Source organism: Caretta caretta, chromosome 14 (assembly GCF_965140235.1).
Source record: "Caretta caretta isolate rCarCar2 chromosome 14, rCarCar1.hap1, whole genome shotgun sequence".
NCBI classification, from domain to species: Eukaryota; Metazoa; Chordata; order Testudines; family Cheloniidae; genus Caretta; species Caretta caretta.
This window is the reverse complement of record NC_134219.1, coordinates 16,055,764-16,076,066: the sequence shown is the minus strand read 5'-3', so window position 1 is coordinate 16,076,066 and position 20,303 is coordinate 16,055,764. Positions and strand designations below refer to the sequence as shown.

General features: G+C 49.1%; 1 protein-coding gene across 10 annotated transcripts in view; it reads left to right on the top strand.

The window, feature by feature from the left end:
* LOC125621892 (large ribosomal subunit protein mL38) overlaps nt 1-20,303 on the top strand; it is a 54,883-nt gene that overhangs the window by 19,335 nt on the left and 15,245 nt on the right. For 8 of the 10 annotated variants that reach the window (XM_048819297.2, XM_075119289.1, XM_048819298.2 and 5 more), the window contains 15 exons: nt 1,509-1,603; nt 4,127-4,176; nt 5,179-5,226; nt 5,357-5,512; nt 7,656-7,756; nt 8,281-8,487; nt 11,560-11,667; nt 12,463-12,602; nt 13,338-13,456; nt 14,606-14,728; nt 15,757-15,942; nt 16,787-16,963; nt 17,854-17,991; nt 18,101-18,239; nt 19,457-19,587. In XM_048819297.2, the coding sequence (XP_048675254.2) occupies nt 1,509-1,603; nt 4,127-4,176; nt 5,179-5,226; nt 5,357-5,512; nt 7,656-7,756; nt 8,281-8,487; nt 11,560-11,667; nt 12,463-12,602; nt 13,338-13,456; nt 14,606-14,728; nt 15,757-15,942; nt 16,787-16,963; nt 17,854-17,991; nt 18,101-18,239; nt 19,457-19,587 (1,918 nt within the window). The remainder of the gene's footprint in view (nt 1-1,508; nt 1,604-4,126; nt 4,177-5,178; nt 5,227-5,356; nt 5,513-7,655; nt 7,757-8,280; nt 8,488-11,559; nt 11,668-12,462; nt 12,603-13,337; nt 13,457-14,605; nt 14,729-15,756; nt 15,943-16,786; nt 16,964-17,853; nt 17,992-18,100; nt 18,240-19,456; nt 19,588-20,303) is intronic. The other 2 variants (XM_048819305.2, XM_075119291.1) reach the window with 2 other exon arrangements.

Here is a 20,303-nt window from a genome sequence, read left to right as displayed (position 1 = left end):
AAAACAATTATTTAAAAAAAATTTAAAATAGTTTTTTTATTTAAATCGGATTTTTAAACTTCAATCAGATGTTTTGATTTACGTTAAATGCATATTTTTTAAAATAAACCTATTCAAAATTAAATGTGAAACTGATCATTTATGTTAATGCCTAAACTTTTTATAATTTATTAAAATCATTTAAATTAAATACAGACATAATTAAGCAATACATGTGTGTTGTCAAATTTTAAAGAAAGATCACTGAATCGGTGGAAGTCACTGGCTAAGAGCATGGAACCAGAGTTTGTTGAAGTGCTAAACCAGCTTTTGACAGCAGTGTAGCCTCTTCTGCATGTGCAGAGAGAATATTTTCTTCATTTCAGATTATTCAACTAGTTTAGTTCAATGACTGGTTCATTCAAAGTTAAGAAACTTTCAACTTTTTGGAGTTGAAAAAACAGAAAACTTGCTTTCCTCTTTCAATGTAGGAATAAAAACTAGGTGTTAAGACTATGAGATCTACTAGTTCTAAAATCTTGCAGGACATGGTGACCAGAAACAATCAATTGAATTCTCAAAATACAGATATTACTTGCTTTGTTTCATAAATTAGTTAGTTTGAAATGCAAACTGTTGTGATAAACTTTTTTTCTTATGTATCCAACACATTTAAGGTCATTTTATTAAATTAAAACCAATTAAAATTTCTGGTTTTGTACATTTTTAATTACATTTAAATTTTCATCCAAACAGAGCTTGACACAAATCACAAGTAAAAAATTAATCATCAGCTAATAAATAAGTAATGCCTCATTCACCATTTTCTAACATAATAAAGAAATGTAAAAATTAAGACTCTCTGAATAAATGGAAGTTTAAGCTGTATAATTGCTTAACTAAATATGTACAGATATAGTGCATCCTCCTGCGTGGCAAAAAGAAGCACCAAATTCAGAGTCAAGTCTATACAATTCAATATGTTTTAATGGTTACCAACCAATGAGAATCAACTTCTCTTTAGGAAAATAATGAAAAATTACAAATGTAAAACATAATTAAAATCAATTATTTAAATCAAAGTTTCCTGCGTGCTCTGATAGAAATGGATGATTTAAATTACTTTGATTTTCTGGTTACTTATCTAAATCATTTTGATTTAAGTCAGTCCATGACTGCCTGAGGGTAGGCAGGAAGAGAACTTTGTGGTGGCTTTTGATTGTTATAAATCCGTGATGTGCGTGAACAGTGAGATCGGGTGCAGTATGTTTTAAAGAAAAATCACCTTGGATTGACAACTCCAACTTTTGACCTTTGAACACCCTCCCCCTTTGTGACTCCACGTGCAGGAATCCATACGCCTGGTGCTGTACAAAACTGCTGACCGGATGTTTTGTGAAACACTCTTCTTACAAAAGCTATGCATGTTAACTGGAAAATACCCCTTTAATCTCTCTTTCCCCATACGCCCTGCAATGAGGCTATATAATAGCATTCCTAGTTACTTATCTACTCTATGCATCCCACAGGTATCCTGGTCCATGGCTAACCACTCAGAAACAAGCCTCATATCTTACATCTGAGTCCAGGAAAGGGGCACCTCCTGGAGACACCAGTCACGCCGGTATGTTTCACATCCCAAATCGTCCCAGCTACTGGGGAGTCAACACGCACTGTTGACGCACCTGGCTGAGTGATCAGGAGCCAGAGAGAGACATTGTGTAACCTGGAGGATTACCAAATTCTACTCTCTCTCCCAGGATGGGAAATGCAAAGTTGTATCTTTTAAAGTGAAATGATCTCTGCATCATTGCCCTTGAAGGTGAGATGAAAATGGGGAAAAGATGGGCCTAAGCAAGGTTTCCAGGTCGTGTATCAAAAAGGTTTCATTACGAATTCTGAAAAGTCCAAACATATTTGCTGTGATGTCTGTAGGGACCCTTGAGGCTTGCCCACAATTGAATGGTAGACGAATGTGTGGTTGATCACATGTTCGTATTCTCTCTCTGTCAGCTGGAAGGGGTCAGATCCCCACAGGTCTCAGCCCCCTGCCATCCCCACACTCTCTGAGTGTGGACAGAGTCCTCTCCAATTACAGCCCCTGGATGCTAGTTTAGTGTCTGGCATTGCTTCTTTCCATCACCCCTCTGGTCTTGAGGAAGGGCCAGACCTGAGCAGCCATGCTTTCCTTGACACGCTAGCAGTAGGATAACTAGTCCTCAGCCTTCCTCAGTCACCTCTGCTCTTCATCCTCCTCTTCCACAATCCTCTCACCTCCTTGGATTACCCTACCTAAACATTCAACCTCATCCCTTCACTGCTTTGTATCCCAGTGTTAGCCCGTTAGGGTATGTCTACACAGCAAAGAAAAACCCACAGCTGTCCTGTGCCAGCCGACTCAGGCTCACGGGGCTTGGGCTGCAGGGCTGTGTCAATGCTGTGTAGACACCTGGGCTCTGGCTGGAGTCCAGGTTCTAGGACCCTGCAATGAAACAGCCCCACAGCCTTAGCTGAGTTGGCTGGCACGGGCCAGCCGCGGGTGTCTAGTTGCTGTGAAGACATACCCTCGTTGTCCTACGCACCCCCAGTCCAAGGACGCGGGGACATGGGTAACCGTCAGCCATCTGCAGCCACTACCTGTTATTCCCATCTCAGTTCCAGCTGTTACAGAGCACTGCCCCCTGTTGGCGCATATGTGTAACTTTTTGTCCATTAAATATACAGTAGAACCTCAGCGTTCCGAACACCTCGGAAATGGAGGTTGTTCGTAACTCTGAAATGTTCATAACTGTGAACAAAACATTATGATTCTTTCAAAAGTTTACAACTGAGCATGGACTTAACACAGCTTTGAAACTTTACTATGCAGAAAAAAATGCTGCTTTTAACCATCTTAATTTAAATGAAATAAGCACAAGAAACAGTTTCCTTACCTTGCCAAATCTTTTTTTAAACTTTCCCTTTATTTTTTAGTAGTTTACATTTAACACAGTACTGTACAGTATTTGTGTTCTGGGTTTTTTTTGTCTCTGCTGGTGCCCAATTATGTACTTCCAGTTCCAAATGAGGTGTGTGGTTGACCGGTCAGTTGGTAACCCTGGTGTTCGTAATGCTGAGGTACTACTGTATTAAAAGAGATGGGACATTATGCAGTCGGGAGGTAGCAGACAGTGGCCTCAGTGGTGTGTCAAAGGGATGACATCAAAGCCAATGGGGGTGGGAGACAATTAGGTGTCCAGGTGGTGTTGGGTTGGAGCCTGGAAAGAGCACATAACATGAAGGGTTCAAAGCAAATGCATGTGGTTAGTTGTGTGACTTAAGGGTAGCTGTGCAGGCTGTGGGAGGCAGATGCTGGTGGGAGCCAGATGCCCCTTTCTCTTGCTACTGGCGGAGGGCTGGCACGTCGCAGAGGAAACGCACTGGGCTTGCGCGTGGAGGGTGATGATGTCCTCTCTTTCCAGCTGGTTGTCTCACATGAGGTCAATAATCTGCCTCCTGTTTGGAGGGTGAGCACCATGATGAGGCTGGCCAAGCAGGAAGGAATTCGAGGGGGGTGCAGAAATGGTGGCCCTTGGGTTAGAAGGAAAGAGCTTGCTGACCGGGCCAGGACCTGCACTACATGCCTGGGTCCCTGGGAGCAAGTAGTATGGCCTGATTTCCTAGAGATGCTGAGCACTTGCGGGTCTTAGTGATTTTGGTGTGGGATGTGAATGAAAATCAGGCCAGTGCTGCATATCAAGCACCTGCCATGTGTCAGTCCATATGCACGGAGTAGAAATCTGTCCCAGTCAGCTCCTTGGCAGGGATGTAGCAAGGCAGGTGAAGGGACGAATGCGCATAAAGCATTCAAGGAGGCACTTGTGGGGTCCAAGGGTTTCATTAAAGATGCATCTTTCTTTAGTGCCCAGAGGACCTTCCAGCCCCTCAAGGCTCCACTCTGCCCATGTGGTCTGGAGTACCTGCCCCCCACTACTTCAGTGGCTGGAGCGCTTATGACACTAGCATGTCCTCATCATGCTGAAGCAGCACACTTATGGAAGGGCTTCATTTATTTCTGCCAGGCTTCCAATGCTTCTGTCTCCCTGAAAATGCCTAAGTCCACTGCCATGTCTGAGTGTTAAATGTGTTGAATTTTCTCCACCTGCAGCTTCTCTCCAAGGACATCCAGAGGGTCTGGGGTTTTCCACACTAACTCCGGTAGGTGTGAGATGCTACAACACTGATCATGGTGTATTGGGGATAATACACCCCTACCTGTACAGTCATTTTTCAGTGGCTAAAATGCAGGAATTGGGAGTGGGAAGTGGGAATCGGGAAGTGGGAATCGGGAGTCTGCGTTCTGCTCCCTGCTGTCTCACTGATTAGCTAATGTGACCTAGGTCAAGTCACTTCTATTTTCCCATGCCTCAGTTTCTTCAGCAGTAGAAGGGGTGAAATAACACTCCCTTACTTCCTTTCCAGGGGTCCTGTGAGGTTTTAAGTAGGGTTTACAAAATGCTTTGAGGCCCTTCACTAGAAGTGCTCAGAATACATTTGTGAGTGTAGTAATTAATAATGAGACTTGAATTCTAGCTAATTATTGGGTTTTACATTGCCAGGTTTTCTTAGTTTTGAGGTGAAAGGACTGTGTGTGTGTGTGTGTGTGTGTGTGTGTGTGTGTGTGTGTGTGTGTGCAATTGAAGGGGGAAAATTATCAAAGCTTTTAAAAAGGAGTGTGTCCTGGAATCCTTACTTAGCTTTCAAGACCTCACTGAGAAGCCGAAGCTGGACCTTCTGGGTCCTTTTCATTTCCTGCCCTTCATTATGGGGGGTTGGGGGGTGTATGTTTTAATTAAAAAGAATTGATCCTATTACTCCTGAGTCTATCTCCAGCAATAAGACCGAACTAAACTCCGAGTCTGTTCCATTGCCTGCTCTGGGGCAGGTTGGAAGTCTCCTGTCCTGTCCATGCTGCCTTCTGGGGCAGGACCCTTTGGAGGTTTCATAGAGAGGTATTCTTCTGGAAGAAAGGATCCAGATTTGCAGTGGGGTAAGATCAGAGAAGGACTGGCAAGCCTGGAGGAGGGGCGCAAAGTAGGACCAGAATTAATGGCAGCCATTGTAGGGGTTTCCCAGGCTCAGTAGAGTTAAGATGTTCCCCACAGGGGTGGAGGCCTTTAAGAGGAGAAGGTGGCTGAGCTTTTCCCTGTTTCATTGCAGGTTGCCCTGTCTGGGGCTCCTCTCCAGCAGGTTCTACTGCCGCAGCAGGTGAGGACAGGGCGTGGCTTCTGCAGAGGAGGACACTGCATCCTGCTGGGCTGACAGGGTGCTTCTGCCACTCTTCATTCTAAAAGGGCTTGGTTTTGTCTCCCCACCCCTCGGTGCTCTCCCCTTGCAGCTCCTGCAGGCCGAGCCCCTGGCCCTGAGCTTGCTGAACGCCAGTGAGTACGAGAAGAGGCCGGTGGCTTTGCAGGCACAGCTGAGGGAGAATGCAGCAAGGCACCAGGCAGAACTGCTGAGTGCCCAGACTCGTCTCGCCGAGCTGGAGAGCCAGGTGAGGGACCCAGCCTGCTGGGCTGAGGGCAGAGGCAGGATTGGTCTCTCTGTATTCGCACCAGTCTTGCCACTGGGGCCAAGCTAGGAGTGATTGTACTGGGCTGTGATAGTAACAGTTAGGAAATACCTGGGCTCCAAAGGGCAGCAGGATTAGGGGTGCCAGAGACATGGGGTAACAGAGGGTCTGTCTGCTGAAGTACAGTCTGCTGAGGGCCACAGGGAGGGCTCACAGAGATGTTCGAGCCACACCCCTCCTAGTAAAGCCTCAAGATTCCTGCTTTCTGTGCACACCTGCTGGCTGCCACCCAGTGAGCTATCCCTGCACTAAGGGTAAATGCTGATGTCCTCCATGTGTACTGGTTTGCTCTGTGGGGACCTGACTGCAAGCCAGCCGACATCCCTCAGGGTACAGTCCGGACTGTTGAACCACTGGGTCCCTTTAACTCTCCAGCCCGGGTGCCTTTTACACTGCCTTGCTAGTGACAAGCAGCCTCTGCAGGCTATGCTCACACACAGCCATTAGCATGGATGCTCTCCCAGACACTCACAAACTACATACAGGGCAAATTCCCCAGCTTTGTACCCCAGGAATGTGTTTCTTGCACTGCTCAGGCCCCACCCCCACCCCCCGCTCCCAAACAGTGCAAGCTCATGGAAAGTCCATCATTCCATCAAAGGGAATGAGTATGCACCAGCCCTTGTTAACCTGAGTAGAGATTCTCCAAACACTTCAATCAAAATATGCTGGTTTAGGTAAAAGAATAAAACAAGTTCATTAACTAGAGAAAGATAGATTTTAAGTGAGTATAAAGGGTAAAGGCATAAAAATCAGAATTGGTTACAAAAGAAATAAAAGAGAAACACGCAAGCTATTTCCTGACTTAAATGTTACCAAACTAAACAAGATTTGAAAGCAAAAGGATTTCTCTGACCCAAAACTTTCAGCAGCCCATGCTGACTGGAAAGCCTTCCAGGTTGGACCACTCCCCTCAGTGCAGTGATGGTGCTTTGTCTTTCAAATGATCTTGCTACCATGAGCAGAGATTAGGAGCGGAGAGGTAGCCAGATGCCTTTCCCCCCCCCCGTTCTTATATCCTGACCCTTTTCACTGGAAAAGTCCTTGCTGGTGTAACGCCAACAGACCCCAGTCGTCGGCAGGCGGGATCAAACCTGGGGCCTCTGGAGCTTAGTGCACAAATTTCTACCACATGAGCTAAAAGCCAACTGGCTGTTACCAGACTCATTTTATCTCTCTCTTTAAGTGGTCTCGGTGCCACTAGATGGGACAGACTACCACACCCAGAAGGTATGTGGGTTACATACTTCCCCTAGCTGAGGAAGCAGGTCCTGAGCTTCAGAGTCTCCCTTGTTGAAATCCCGGACGAGCCCCCGCTTGTAACACTGACAGACCCTGGTCATCAGTGGGTGGAATCTAACCTGGGATCTCTGGAGCTTAGTGCATGAGCCTCTACCACATGAGCTAAAAGCCAACTGGCTGTTAGCTAAGGCTGTAAAGCAGACTTGTTCGTTTTTTTTTTCTCTCTCTCTCTCTCCATCTATCCAAGTGGTCTTGGTTCCACGAGATGGGACAGAACACCACACCCAGGAGGTGTGTGGGTTACACTGGGACAGGGGGCCATGTAGTTCTATTGCGTATGTGCCCTGCCAGCTGTCCTGCAGATGAACTGTAAACGCTTTGTTTATAACTCCCCTGCTGGTGAATTTCTAATTGAACAAGTAATGGCCTTTTAGCACCTGGCTGGCATGCTTCAGAGTCTGAAAGTGATGGTCTCAAGGAGGAACTGTTCCCATTATGTGGCATTAATTCAGATGGCATCAAGAACTACAGTATCCAGTTACCCAGCACTACAGTATATTTCAGTAACAATCCTAAGTAAAATCTCATAGCTCCATGTACAATAACCCCATGTACAATGCTGATACACAAATTTAACATGACAATGATGTGCAGTAGATTATGCATTTTCAAATGATACCTCACAATGCATACTTTGTACAAAATATATCCTCATCCTATAGAATTGGTGAGCTTGGGTTCCAGGGTGTCACATGGGGTACAGTGTCTCACCCCAGCCAAGAAGGGGTTTTTTTTAGCTCATCTTGGTGACTTTCCACATCAGGTGCGGAAGCTGGAGCTGGAGAGGAATCAGCAGAAGTTGCTCCTGGAGAGTCTACAGCAGCGTCATGAGGAAGACTTGGAACTCGTTGACAATGCACACAGGTATCGTGGGCCTCCACCCCAGGGACATGCACACCAGGGACATGGACCTTTGCCCCCGCACTCAGGGTCCTGCCTGATGCACAGCATACCTGGGGTGTGTAGTGCCCTGCTTACAGCAGTTGGCCCAGCTTATAGTTGGAGCAGGGGACCAGGCATCAGGGTGTTACTTCCAGATCTCCTGCTGACATGCCGTGTGACTTTGAGCACGACACGTCACAGTTCTGTGCCTCAGTTTCCCAACCTGTAAAAGGGGATTTGATCCCCTTTGTGAAGTGCTTTGAGATCTAGTGATGAAAAGCGCTATATATTATATATACATACAAAAATATAAAGAGCTGGATATTATTATTTATTTACTGTTAAATCAGCAGCAGATACCTAAACTGGCACTTAAATTAGGGTCCTGCATTTGAAAGTTGGCCCCTAAGCATCATATTTCAGATCAGAACCACCCATTAGCACCCCAGCCCAGCAGGCACCGTGCCAACAGCTCCTCCAGCCTCCGTGTGTCTCCTCGTGGGCAGGAGCCATGTGAAGGTGATGGAGGAATCTTCCCGGCAGCGCGAGGCGAGGCTGCGGCAGGAGAACGAGGAACTGGCAGCGCAGTACCTGTCCCACTGCCAAGGCGCAGAGCGGGCCAAGTCAGAGCTCCTGGCACAGCAGCAGCGCAGGCTGGCAGAGCTGGAGCAGGAGAAGGTCCAGGAGGTGGAGAGGCTACGGGAGCTGCAGCGGTAAGGAGGGCCGGGGAGGGGACAGCCAGCCTGGCAGGGGGCATCCGGGGTCCAAATTATTCTCCTCCCTAAGGGGCCAAAGCTCTTGGAATCCGTGTCCGAGCAGATGGGAAAATGGGCCCAGCTGGGATCGTGGTGTCAGGACAAGTCAGGCTTGTGCAATGGTGTGAAGAATAACCCCAGCCCTGGTGGGAAGCGATTAAAGGTTTGTCCCGATCTCCTGAGTTATTCAGCTAGCCACGAGCATTTGCATCTGCTTGTGAGGAGGCTGAGCTACTCTCACCGGCAGGAAGCAGGCCCCTGGGCACGGGCTCCAATGGCCTGCATCACCCGAGGCAGGTACACCTGGGACTGTCACTGCACGGCACAGGGACCTGCAGTGTAGGGTAGAATTAGTGGGGGAAGCAAAAGTGGACGGGAATCTGGGAGGCAGTGACCATGAGTTGGTTGAGTTCAGGATCCTGACGCAGGGAAGAAAGGTAAGCAGCAGGATACGGACCCTGGACTTCAGGAAAGCAGACTTCGACTCCCTCAGGGAATGGATGGCCAGGATCCCCTGGGGGACTAACTTGAAGGGGAAAGGAGTCCAGGAGAGCTGGCTGTATTTCAAGGAATCCCTGTTGAGGTTACAGGGACAAACCATCCCGATGAGTCGGAAGAATAGTAAATATGGCAGGCGACCAGCTTGGCTTAATGGTGAAATCCTAGCGGATCTTAAACATAAAAAAGAAGCTTACAAGAAGTGGAAGGTTGGACATATGACCAGGGAAGAGTATAAAAATATTGCTCGGGCATGTAGGAATCATATCAGGAGGGCCAAATCATATCAGGAATATTGCTTACAAGAAGTGGAAGGTTGGACATATGACCAGGGAAGAGTATAAAAATATTGCTCGGGCATGTAGGAATCATATCAGGAGGGCCAAATCCTGAGGAGCTGCAGCTAGCAAGAGATGTCAAGAGTAACAAGAAGGGTTTCTTCAGGTATGTTGGCAACAAGAAGAAAGCCAAGGAAAGTGTGGGCCCCTTACTGAATGAGGGAGGCAACCTAGTGACAGAGGATGTGGAAAAAGCTAATGTACTCAATGCTTTTTTTGCCTCTGTTTTCACTAACAAGGTCAGCTCCCAGACTGCTGCGCTGGGCATCACAAAATGGGGAAGAGATGGCCAGCCCTCTGTGGAGATAGAGGTGGTTAGGGACTATTTAGAAAAGCTGGACGTGCACAAGTCCATGGGGCCGGACGAGTTGCATCCGAGAGTGCTGAAGGAATTGGCAGCTGTGATTGCAGAGCCATTGGCCATTATCTTTGAAAACTCGTGGCGAACCGGGGAAGTCCCGGATGACTGGAAAAAGGCTAATGTAGTGCCAATCTTTAAAAAAGGGAAGAAGGAGGATCCTGGGAACTACAGGCCAGTCAGCCTCACCTCAGTCCCTGGAAAAATCATGGAGCAGGTCCTCAAAGAATCAATCCTGAAGCACTTGCATGAGAGGAAAGTGATCAGGAACAGCCAGCATGGATTCACCAAGAGAAGGTCATGCCTGACTAATCTAATCACCTTTTATGATGAGATTACTGGTTCTGTGGATGAAGGGAAAGCAGTGGATGTATTGTTTCTTGACTTTAGCAAAGCTTTTGACACGGTCTCCCACAGTATTCTTGTCAGCAAGTTAAGGAAGTATGGGCTGGATGAATGCACTATAAGGTGGGTAGAAAGCTGGCTAGATTGTCGGGCTCAACGGGTAGTTATCAATGGCTCCATGTCTAGTTGGCAGCCGGTATCAAGTGGAGTGCCCCAAGGGTCGGTCCTGGGGCCGGTTTTGTTCAATATCTTCATAAACGATCTGGAGGATGGTGTGGATTGCACTCTCAGCAAATTTGCGGATGATACTAAACTGGGAGGAGTGGTAGATACGCTGGAGGGGAGGGATAGGATACAGAAGGACCTAGACAAATTGGAGGATTGGGCCAAAAGAAATCTGATGAGGTTCAATAAGGATAAGTGCAGGGTCCTGCACTTAGGATGGAAGAATCCAATGCACTGCTACAGACTAGGGACCGAATGGCTAGGCAGCAGTTCTGCGGAAAAGGACCTAGGGGTGACAGTGGACGAGAAGCTGGATATGAGTCAGCAGTGTGCCCTTGTTGCCAAGAAGGCCAATGGCATTTTGGGATGTATAAGTAGGGGCATAGCGAGCAGATCGAGGGATGTGATCGTTCCCCTCTATTCGACATTGGTGAGGCCTCATCTGGAGTACTGTGTCCAGTTTTGGGCCCCACACTACAAGAAGGATGTGGATAAATTGGAGAAAGTCCAGCGAAGGGCAACAAAAATGATTAGGGGTCTAGAACACATGACTTATGAGGAGAGGCTGAGGGAACTGGGATTGTTTAGCCTGCAGAAGAGAAGAATGAGGGGGGATTTGATAGCTGCTTTCAACTACCTGAAAGGGGGTTCCAAAGAGGATGGCTCTAGACTGTTCTCAATGGTAGCAGATGACAGAACGAGGAGTAATGGTCTCAAGTTGCAGTGGGGGAGGTTTAGATTGGATATTAGGAAAAACTTTTTCACTAAGAGGGTGGTGAAACACTGGAATGCGTTACCTAGGGAGGTGGTAGAATCTCCTTCCTTAGAGGTTTTTAAGGTCAGGCTTGACAAAGCCCTGGCTGGGATGATTTAACTGGGAATTGGTCCTGCTTCGAGCAGGGGGTTGGACTAGATGACCTTCTGGGGTCCCTTCCAACCCTGATATTCTATGATTCTATGACCTGCACCTGCGTAGGGTCCTTTGGGCTGCACGGCCGTTATTTTCCCCCATCCACCCTTCTGCTCGTGCCTGGGCAGGAAGGAGCAGATTTCCTCTAGGAATGAGTTGTCTCCATGAGCTTACACAGTGACCATCCGCAATCGCCTGCAGCCGGGGGCCGAGATCAGCCGTTCAGCTCTCGCTGTGTGTTTCTCTGGGTTCTTGGCAACGAGGGCCGTGTGTCTGAGCACCGACTGCGGCATATGCCGCAGGGAACGTAAGTAACTAGATGTGGTTAACGGGCTCCTCCCCTCTGAGTCCTACAGGGCATCCATTCTGGAGATGCGCAAAGACCATGAAGAGCAGCTACAAAGGCTGAAACGACTGAAAGATCAGGAGATTGACGCGGTAACCAGTGCTACCTCCCATACCAGGTACCGGCTGCCACCCAGCACGGCCTCCTTCCCTTGGTCCTTCAGCTCCCCACCCGCCCACCATAGACCGTGATGGGAGGTTGGGTTCCTCTTCTGGTTCTGAAGGAGAAGAGCAAGCAGCTAAGTAGGTTGCTTCTTCCCTTCAGGGCTCAGAGAGTCTCTGAAAAACAGAGTTGCTACAGAGCTGGGATGCTCTCTCACAGCAAGCTCCATAAACCTGACAGCTCTCCATGGGACAGCTGGGGAATAGTCACACGCACCCAGACTCGACGGTCACAGTGGTCCCTTCTGGCCTTGGAATCTATGGGCATGGTCCCCAAGCGGAGGGCTGTCTGCAGGGGTAGTCAGGGCTGGGGTGCTGGGAGGAACCTAACCAGAGGGAGAACACCTGACGTCAATGATGTGTTTGCACAGAAGCCACTGGCTCAGCGAGTAAATTGCCCTCAACAACTCTCAAGCTCTGTCAGTCAATAAATGAGCTTTGTTTGAAGGACTCTACATTACCCCCGAGAAAAAGTAGCTCCTGTCCTTTGCTGCTACTGAGGGGAGGGGTTAACTGAGCAGGAGAGGTTCAGGACAAAGCTATCGTACCCACTCAAGCTCCTAGGCAAGGCAGTGCATATTTATTGCCCAGGAAGCCACCCCTTGCCCTGGAGTTGGGCTCAAAATCTAAGGTTTTGTTTTAAAGTAAACCTTTCTAGCCCCTCATCACATGAAGATAACGTTGAAAACATGAACCCAGTGTGAACCGATGCAGCTACCACATAACTGTGGCCCTGCTCCTTCCTCTTGCAGGTCTTTGAACGGCATCATTGAGCAGATGGAGAAGTTTTCCAGTAACCTGAATGACCTCTCCTACAAAGTGGAAGCTACCCACCACAACACGTCGCAGGAGCTCGAGATTGGAGCCCGTCAGCGGGATGAACAGCTCAGGGGTACCTGCTTTTTATTTTTTCTAGCAATCACGGTCATGGTTATTTATTACAGTAGCAGCTAGGGGCCCCAACCTCAATCAGAGCCCCATTGTATGCACACACAGTCACTGCCCCCAAAGAACTTACAGTCCAAAAGGAGACGTGTGTTGTGGAAGCATCTAGGAGCCCTAATCACGGACCAGGTCCCATTGTGCTAGGCACTGTACAAACATAGAGCAAGATGATCTCTGCCCCATTTACACACAAGAAACTGAGGCGCAGAGAGAGATTAAATGACTTGCCCAAAAGCACATAGGGAGTCTGTGGCAGAGAATTAGATCCAGATCCCTGTCCAGTGTTTTAATCACAAGATCATCCATCCGCTCCAGCAGATGTTCCCATCTGTGTGTCTCTTACGCCCTTACCTTTCTGAAAAGAACAATGGCTTGCCCAGGGCTGTACCTGAGCAAGACAACTGCGCCAAAGATCCTCTGTGCTGAAAGCGGCTCCCCAGGAATGTCCTGTAGCCAGACAACACTCCCAGCGGAGGATCCATCCCAGCTAGCTGGGACTGAGGGTCAGTTCCCAGCTGTTGTAAACCAGCACAGCACCATTGGAGTGACACTGATTTAAACCAGCTGAAGATCCGGCCCTGCAACTTTTGTGCAAGACGGACACAGTGGTGGCTTGCGCTGGACTGTGGGATTAGCCTGTGAATGGCTGCAGTTTGCTGCACGGTGGTTTTTCTCCCCTCAGTGCTGCAGGACAGACTGACGCGGCAGCAAAGGGACATGGAGGAGGAGCGGAGCCGGCTGCAGGAGGTCATCGCTAAAATGGAGGCCAGGCTGAGTGAGCAAACTCGTCTCCTGGAGCAGGTGAGGCGAGGCCTACAACCTGTGTCTTCAGCCTGTGTTTGATTATGGCTCTGGCCGGGGGGCCTGCATGTTCTGTAGCCAATACGGGAACTCCCCTTAACCTACGGACAGCCATGGCAAGAGGCCAGGTTTTTTTTTCCACAGGTGAAAAACTGTCTTCCTGTTTGGTGGGGGAAAAAATCAGGGCCGGGCCTGAACCTCCAAGGCTCAGGCCCTGCCCTGAAGTCAAAGAAAATAGAGGTGGTGGTGGAAAAATATCTGCTTCTGTCAAGGTTCCTTCCCCACTCTGAACTCTAGGGTACAGATGTGGGGACCTGCATGAAAACCTCCTAAGCTTACTTTTACCAGCTTAGGTTAAAACTTCCCCAAGGTACAAACTCTTTTACCCTTTGCCCTTGTACTTTCGCTGCCACCACCAAATGTCTAATCGGGTTTCTGGGAAAGAGTTGTTTGGAAACATCTTTCCCCCCCAAAATCCTCCCAACCCTTGCACCCCACTTCCTGGGGAAGGTTTGGTAAAAATCCTCACCAATTTGCATAGGTGACCGCAGACCCAAACCCTTGGATCTTAAGAGCAATGAAAAAGCATTCAGTTTCTGAAAAGAAGAATTTTAATAGAAGTAAAAAGAATCACCTCTGTAAAATCAGGATGATAAATACCTTATAGGGTAATTAGATTCAAAACATAGAGAATCCCTCTAGGCAAAACCTTAAGTTACAAAAAGACACAAAGACAGGAATATCCATTCCATTCACAACAGCTTAATTTCTCAGCCATTTAAAGAAATCATAATCTAACGCATATCTAGCTAGATTACTTACTAAATGCTAAGACTCCATTCCTGTTCTGTCCTCGGCAAAAGCATCACCCAGACAGACCCAGACCCTTTGTTTTTATTTTTTCCCCCCTCCAGCTTTGAAAGTATCTTGTCTCCTCATTGGTCATTGTGGTCAGGTGCCAGTGAGGTTATCCTAGCTTCTTAACCCTTTACAGGTGAAAGGGTTTTTCCTCTGGCCAGGAGGGATTTTAAAGGTGTTTACCCTTCCCTTTATATTTATGACAGCTTCCGTTTAAGGCATGAATGGACCATAGGCTCACATAACCCATGCATTGCTTTGCCCCTATCCGCTGTTGTCTCCACACTCTAGGAACGCTGGAGGGTGACAGCAGAACAAGCCAAAGTGGAATCTCTACAGCGTTCGCTAGAGGAACAGCGGAGGGTGATGACCCAGCAGCTGACCATGGAGAGGGAAGAGCTGGAGCGGGCAAAGGTCAGGTGTCCTGATGTTTAACAAAGGTGATGGTCTCAAGGAGGAAGTGTTCCCATTATGTAGCATTAATTCAGATGGCATCGAGGCCAGGAGAAAAATCCTTTTGCTGGCAAAAGAGCACAGGACAAAGGGCAGGATGGAAATAATAGATTTTAGCATAGCTCAGGGAGATTAACCTAATAGGAGTAGAAGATTTGGGGGCGGGAAAGCAGTTCCCCTTGGAGATTAACCGCTTGGGACTTCAGTGAGGCATCACGGTACCGTCAGCTTTACTTGGCAGTATCTTGCCCTCCTGCTCAATCAGAACCCTAAGCCAGCATGTGAACCTGTCCGACTTTACTTGTCGCTCTTGGGCAAGGTGCATGTGCTCCTGGAGCTGGAGCATTTCGTGTTTGCTGGGGTAGCACCTATCTGCTCTTCCCAGAGATGTGGCACGGTGATTGACAGCGTGCATGACAGAGGCGGCGTCAGGATGGCATGAGGTCAGCAGGAAGGTGGTAGGCTTGTCTGAGTTTTGCAGACATTGATTGTTGCACAGAGTAACAATGACATGCACTAGGTCACGTGTGCGAGAGAAGCCACAGATTGTGGCTGAAGGCAGGAAAAAAATGTCAAGTGGACGGTACTAGTCGCTCGGTACTTTTAAAACCCACTGCTGTAACGCTTCCCTCCTGGAAAGCACTCCCGTTTAAACTCAGTAGATGTTTGATAGAGACTTCACCAAAGGGTGGTGACATCTGTCACTACCTCTGCTTCATTGCTGTGTTGTGGGAACAGTGCAAAACCCTGCCCCACTATTACAGAGAGGGGGTTCCACTGTCTGGATACAAGAATGTTACCCAATCCACAGGAGCAGCAGCAGGAATCTTAGTAGCAAGAATCCTTTTCAGTCTGTAGAGCACCGTAAGGAGCCCCTTTTCCGCTCTTCCTGGTGGAAGGGGTACTCTCTGTGACCTCAAGCCAACCTTCCCTACATCTCTCTGGTTTGGAGGACTTGGTTGCATCTCTCTCATGCTTTGCTCCGGCAGAATGTCTTGCTGGAGGAGCAGAAGTCGGTCATGCAGAAGTGCGCGGAGGAGCGTCGAAAGCTCGCCATGGAGTGGTCAGAGTTCCATACCCAGCAGAAGCTGAGCAAGGAGCGGACAGAGCGTGACGTCGACCGCGCCCTGCAGATAGAGTCCCAGAGGGAATGTGCCATCATGACCCTGGCAAAGGTACCCCGGTGAAGCAAGTTCCCGTTTCAGTCCTTCAGGGCTTGAATTCAGCTTTGTCAGCTGATGGGTTAGAGCAGCTGGACAGTCTGACAGAGCTTCGCTGACATGTTTCTTCCCCAGCCACTCAGTGATTCCACATGGTAACGATGTAAATTCCTTCCTGCATCCTCCCCCCTACCTCCGTGTGGTCCCTGCTCCGCCCCCTTTGAGCATCACCATGGGGAAATCTCTCTCTCCAGGTATACAGATGATGGCAGAGTAAGAGCAGATCTCCATTGTCGGAGTATTCTATAAATCGCTGGGTGGTGACTCGTAATTCAGTGCTAATATTATTACTGTTGACAAATTACCAGCATTGGTGCATGTTCTCGGCATCGGGGACGTAGCTGCTGGGGCAGGGAAGGAGGGGTGCAGTGTGTGGTGGTCTCCCACCCCACTAGCTGTGGGTTGTTGAGCAGCACAGCCATCTCAGCAGGGTGAATGCAGCACTTTGCCTGTAGCATGTGTTCCTGCCATGGGAAGGAGTCTTCTGTGGGGGGAAATGGAGCCCTGAATAATGTAGGTGAAGTGAAACCTTCCAACCCTTCCTGGCCCAAATCCCTGAGCCAGCTGCTCTGTCTGGGCAGGGTGAAGGAAAGAGCCTGCACACTAATGCTTGGGGGATCTTCCCCTGCACAACAAAGCCAGCGCTCTCGTAAGTGTACAGCAGGGAACAACCCTCCAGCGGGCCAGGAGTTTGGGGGGCGGGGGGGGGGGCTCTTCTATCATGGATCTCTTGGAGCACTTCGGTTGAGTGCTCGGGAGAGGAGCCAATATAGAGCCACCACGGATGCTCTCTTCCTAGGAACAAGCAGATCTGAAAATCAAGGCCAGTGAGCTGCGGGCTGAGGAGGAGCAGCTGGCTAGAGAAAGGGAATCTGTGGAGCAGGAGAGGCAGGAGCTGAGATTCAAGAAGGAAAGGGTGAATGCAGCTGCTTTGCACGTCAGACAGAGGGCAGAGGAGATTGACAGCATGAGCAAGGTAGGAAGGACCACGACTCCTCCTCTCTTCACCCCTTGCAGTCAGTGCACCCACAGTCCTTCCCCATTAGAATCCAGGAAAGGCCACACAGGAAGTGGAGGCAACGGTGGTGTAGGGGCTTGAGAATGGGACCTCAGTTCCCCACTCTTCCACTGACCTCCTGCGGGTGCCCTTGGGCCCTTCAGTTATCTCTCTGTGCCTTGGTTCTCCATCTGTGATAGGGGGAGAGTGATATCTCCCTCCTTTGATAAAACCTGTGGGGATCTCTGGCTGAAGAGCTATAGAAGTCAGCAGCCAGGAGCGATGGTTCTTGACATGAATGTTCATTAGTTGTTTAGCACTTTGAAACAACAAAGGGCTACAGAGACTTGCTTCACAATACAAGGATCTGTGTGTCTGATACATAGTGAGGGAGGGGGTGGAGAGTACCCGGATGGCTCAGGAGGTAAGAGATGGGATACAGAGCCCTCCACCTCTGACACAGATTCAAATCCAGGCCAGATCCCTGGCAACCAAGAGCCATTCCTATCTGGTGGCTGTTGGGTGGCCTGTGTGAAATGAACTTGGTCTCACTTGAGTTCCCAGTGGAACAAGCCTTGGCAGAGGAGCCATGGAGATGGAGCAACCCACTCAATCCTTGAGAGATCCCCCAGGTCCTGGTTGAGACCCATGAGTGGCGTGGCCTAGGGGAAGCTTGTCCTGCTGCTGCACTTGCCTGACTAGCGTGGTGAGTAAGCAGAGGATGAGTGTGTCCAGGACATCATGGTCTAACACAAAATGACCCGGGGTTTCCAGAGGCGTTTCCACGGCTCTTTCTCCTCCCCGCTGGGCGCCGTCACGCCCTTGCTTCCCCGGCCCCCACCCACGCTCTGTGTTGCTGTGTCCCCCAGCTGTCCTCGCAGAAGTACGAGGAGGGGGAGAGAGCCCTGCTGGAGGCGAAGAAGGTGGAGTCAGAACATCAGACGAGGCTGCGTACCGTGCAGCAGCGGCTGGAGCGGCTGAGGCAGCAGGAGCAGCACCTGCACCAGGCAATCAGATCCTCGCGCTTCCCCTCTCGTTTTTTTTCTATGTGCTGCAACATGCCGGACCCTATTAAACCAGCCTTTCTCCCTCCCTCTCTCTCCTCGGGCGGGGTAGGAGCACCAGAACCTGGCTCATCAAAGGAGACAGCTTGAACAGCTGCGAGAAGAGCTTCCGAACAGCCCGGTGCAGTTCCTGACCAAGCCCCGGGTGACACACCCAGGTGCTCAAACCATGAGCCTCTCCGCCATGCACTGTAAGCTGCTCCTTCACACCTGCCAGCAGAAAAGCTCTTGAGTGGTTGTTCTCAGTAATTGCTCTCTATAAATACAGCAGTGGGGAAGCCCAGGAAGGAAGAAGAGCTATTTAACCTAAAGGACAATGTTGGCTCTAGAATAAATGGGAATAAACTGGCCATGATGACAGTTAGGCTGGAAATTTAGAAGCAGGTTTCTAACCATCAGAGGAGAGAGGTTGGGGAACAGTCTCCAGTAGGAGGAGTGGAGGCAAGAAACCAAACTAGTTTTTAGGTGGAGTTTGATAAATGTGTGACCAGGACGATGTGCCGGGGATGTCTGTGATAGCAGGCGACTGGACTCGGTGACCCAAGAGGCCCTCTCCAGTCCCGTGTTCCTGTGAGCAAGGAAATGAGAGGAAAGGCATGTCTACACTATGGCACTGCAGCTATGACGCCGTAGTGCAGACACTTCCTATATCAACGGAAGGAGGTTAATCCCTCTCTCCAAAAGTGAGTCGCAAAGTCAACAGAAAAATTCTTCTGTCAGCCTAGCCGGGTCTACACCGGGGGTCAGGTCAACCTAGCTACAGCGCTTGGGGCACGGCGTTTTTCGCAGCCCTGAGCAACAACCCTGGCTCGATCTAATTTGTAAGTGTGGACCAGGCCGAAGGGACAGCACCTCCTGCATCTTTGTCTCACAGGCGGGGTGGGCATCTCTGTGGTTCAGCTCTCTGGCTTTCAAAGGATAAAGACCTGAGTCGAGTTCTGAAGTCACCTCTTCACAAGAGGGAGCTGGGCTCGTGGTCAGAGCAAGGGATTGGAGTCAGGACTCCTGGGTTCCATTCCTGCCTCCGCCACTGACTTGCTGCATTGGACAGGGAAAATTGGTTAACTTCCCTTAATTTCCCCTTCTGTAAAATGGGACCCGTGAGTTACGTACTCCAGAGGGTGAATTAAATGTTTGTAAATTGCTCTAGGATTCTTGCATGAAAGAGGCTATAGAAGTGCCAGATAATCATTATAATCAATCCCCACAATTTCCTCAGGTCCCAGGCTGGGAAGAGGGGCTGCCATGCTCCACCAGGACATGAAAACACAGGAACAGCAGTAATACTAGGAAAGCTTAGTGGGTCCAACTTCCCTCCCTCCCTCTGAGTCTCTCTGAATAGAAGACACGTATGTCCCACGTTGCTCTAACCGTGTGTGTATTCTTCACTATTGTGCTTCCTTGGCAGATTTCTCCCCTCCTGTTATCGCGTTACCTTGGCACAACTCTGGCAGTACAGGGGGCACCCAGGGCACAGCAGGAGCGGGACCCGCTGAGTTGTATGCCAGACTAGTGCTGCTGAAGCACACAGCTGAGCAGGTAAGATGAGCTTCCATAGCATTTGGTCAGAGGTAAAAGGGACCCAACATCAGGTCTGCTCCTGAGCTGTGCTGGAAAGGTTTTGGCTTTGAAACCATTCGGACTCTCCCAGGAAGAGAGAAAGTGAGGGCTCAGTGCCACCTGCCGATGGATGGATTTTTCTCTGAAGGTTGTTGCTGGGCAGTGAAGCTGTTTGTTCTGTGCTGTGCTGCAAAAGGGTCATTTTAGAGACCAGCCACCCTGGTGTTTCCCTGATACACTTAAAGCAGAAGTGGATGAACAACAGACGTAATGACTCTCATAAATTCTTGGACAATCAGATCGTCAAAGCTACCAATTGGCTTGCCCCATTTGGGCTGCAAGTTATCAGCCTTATTCACCACTGGAGTGGGGTGCATTTACTGCTCCAGACCCAGTTTTCTGACATCCTCAGATGGAAGATGCCACATCAAGGTGGTTAATCCCTGTTCTTTTGGTGCTTTGAGGTTCCCATTCTCTCCAGGTTCTCCAGTCACTCGCCTGCTCTTCCCCCCACCATCCCTGCATAATTGGGATTCTGCTTTGATCCCTCAGAATCCTCACGTTCCTATAAGAAAGGTTATTCCCGTTGTCTGTATGGATCCCATTCAAGGTGCACATGTGCCTCATGCATGCCTTAACTGGGATCCACAGACAAGACATTTTGGAGAACCACAGTTACTATAAAGTAAGTACCT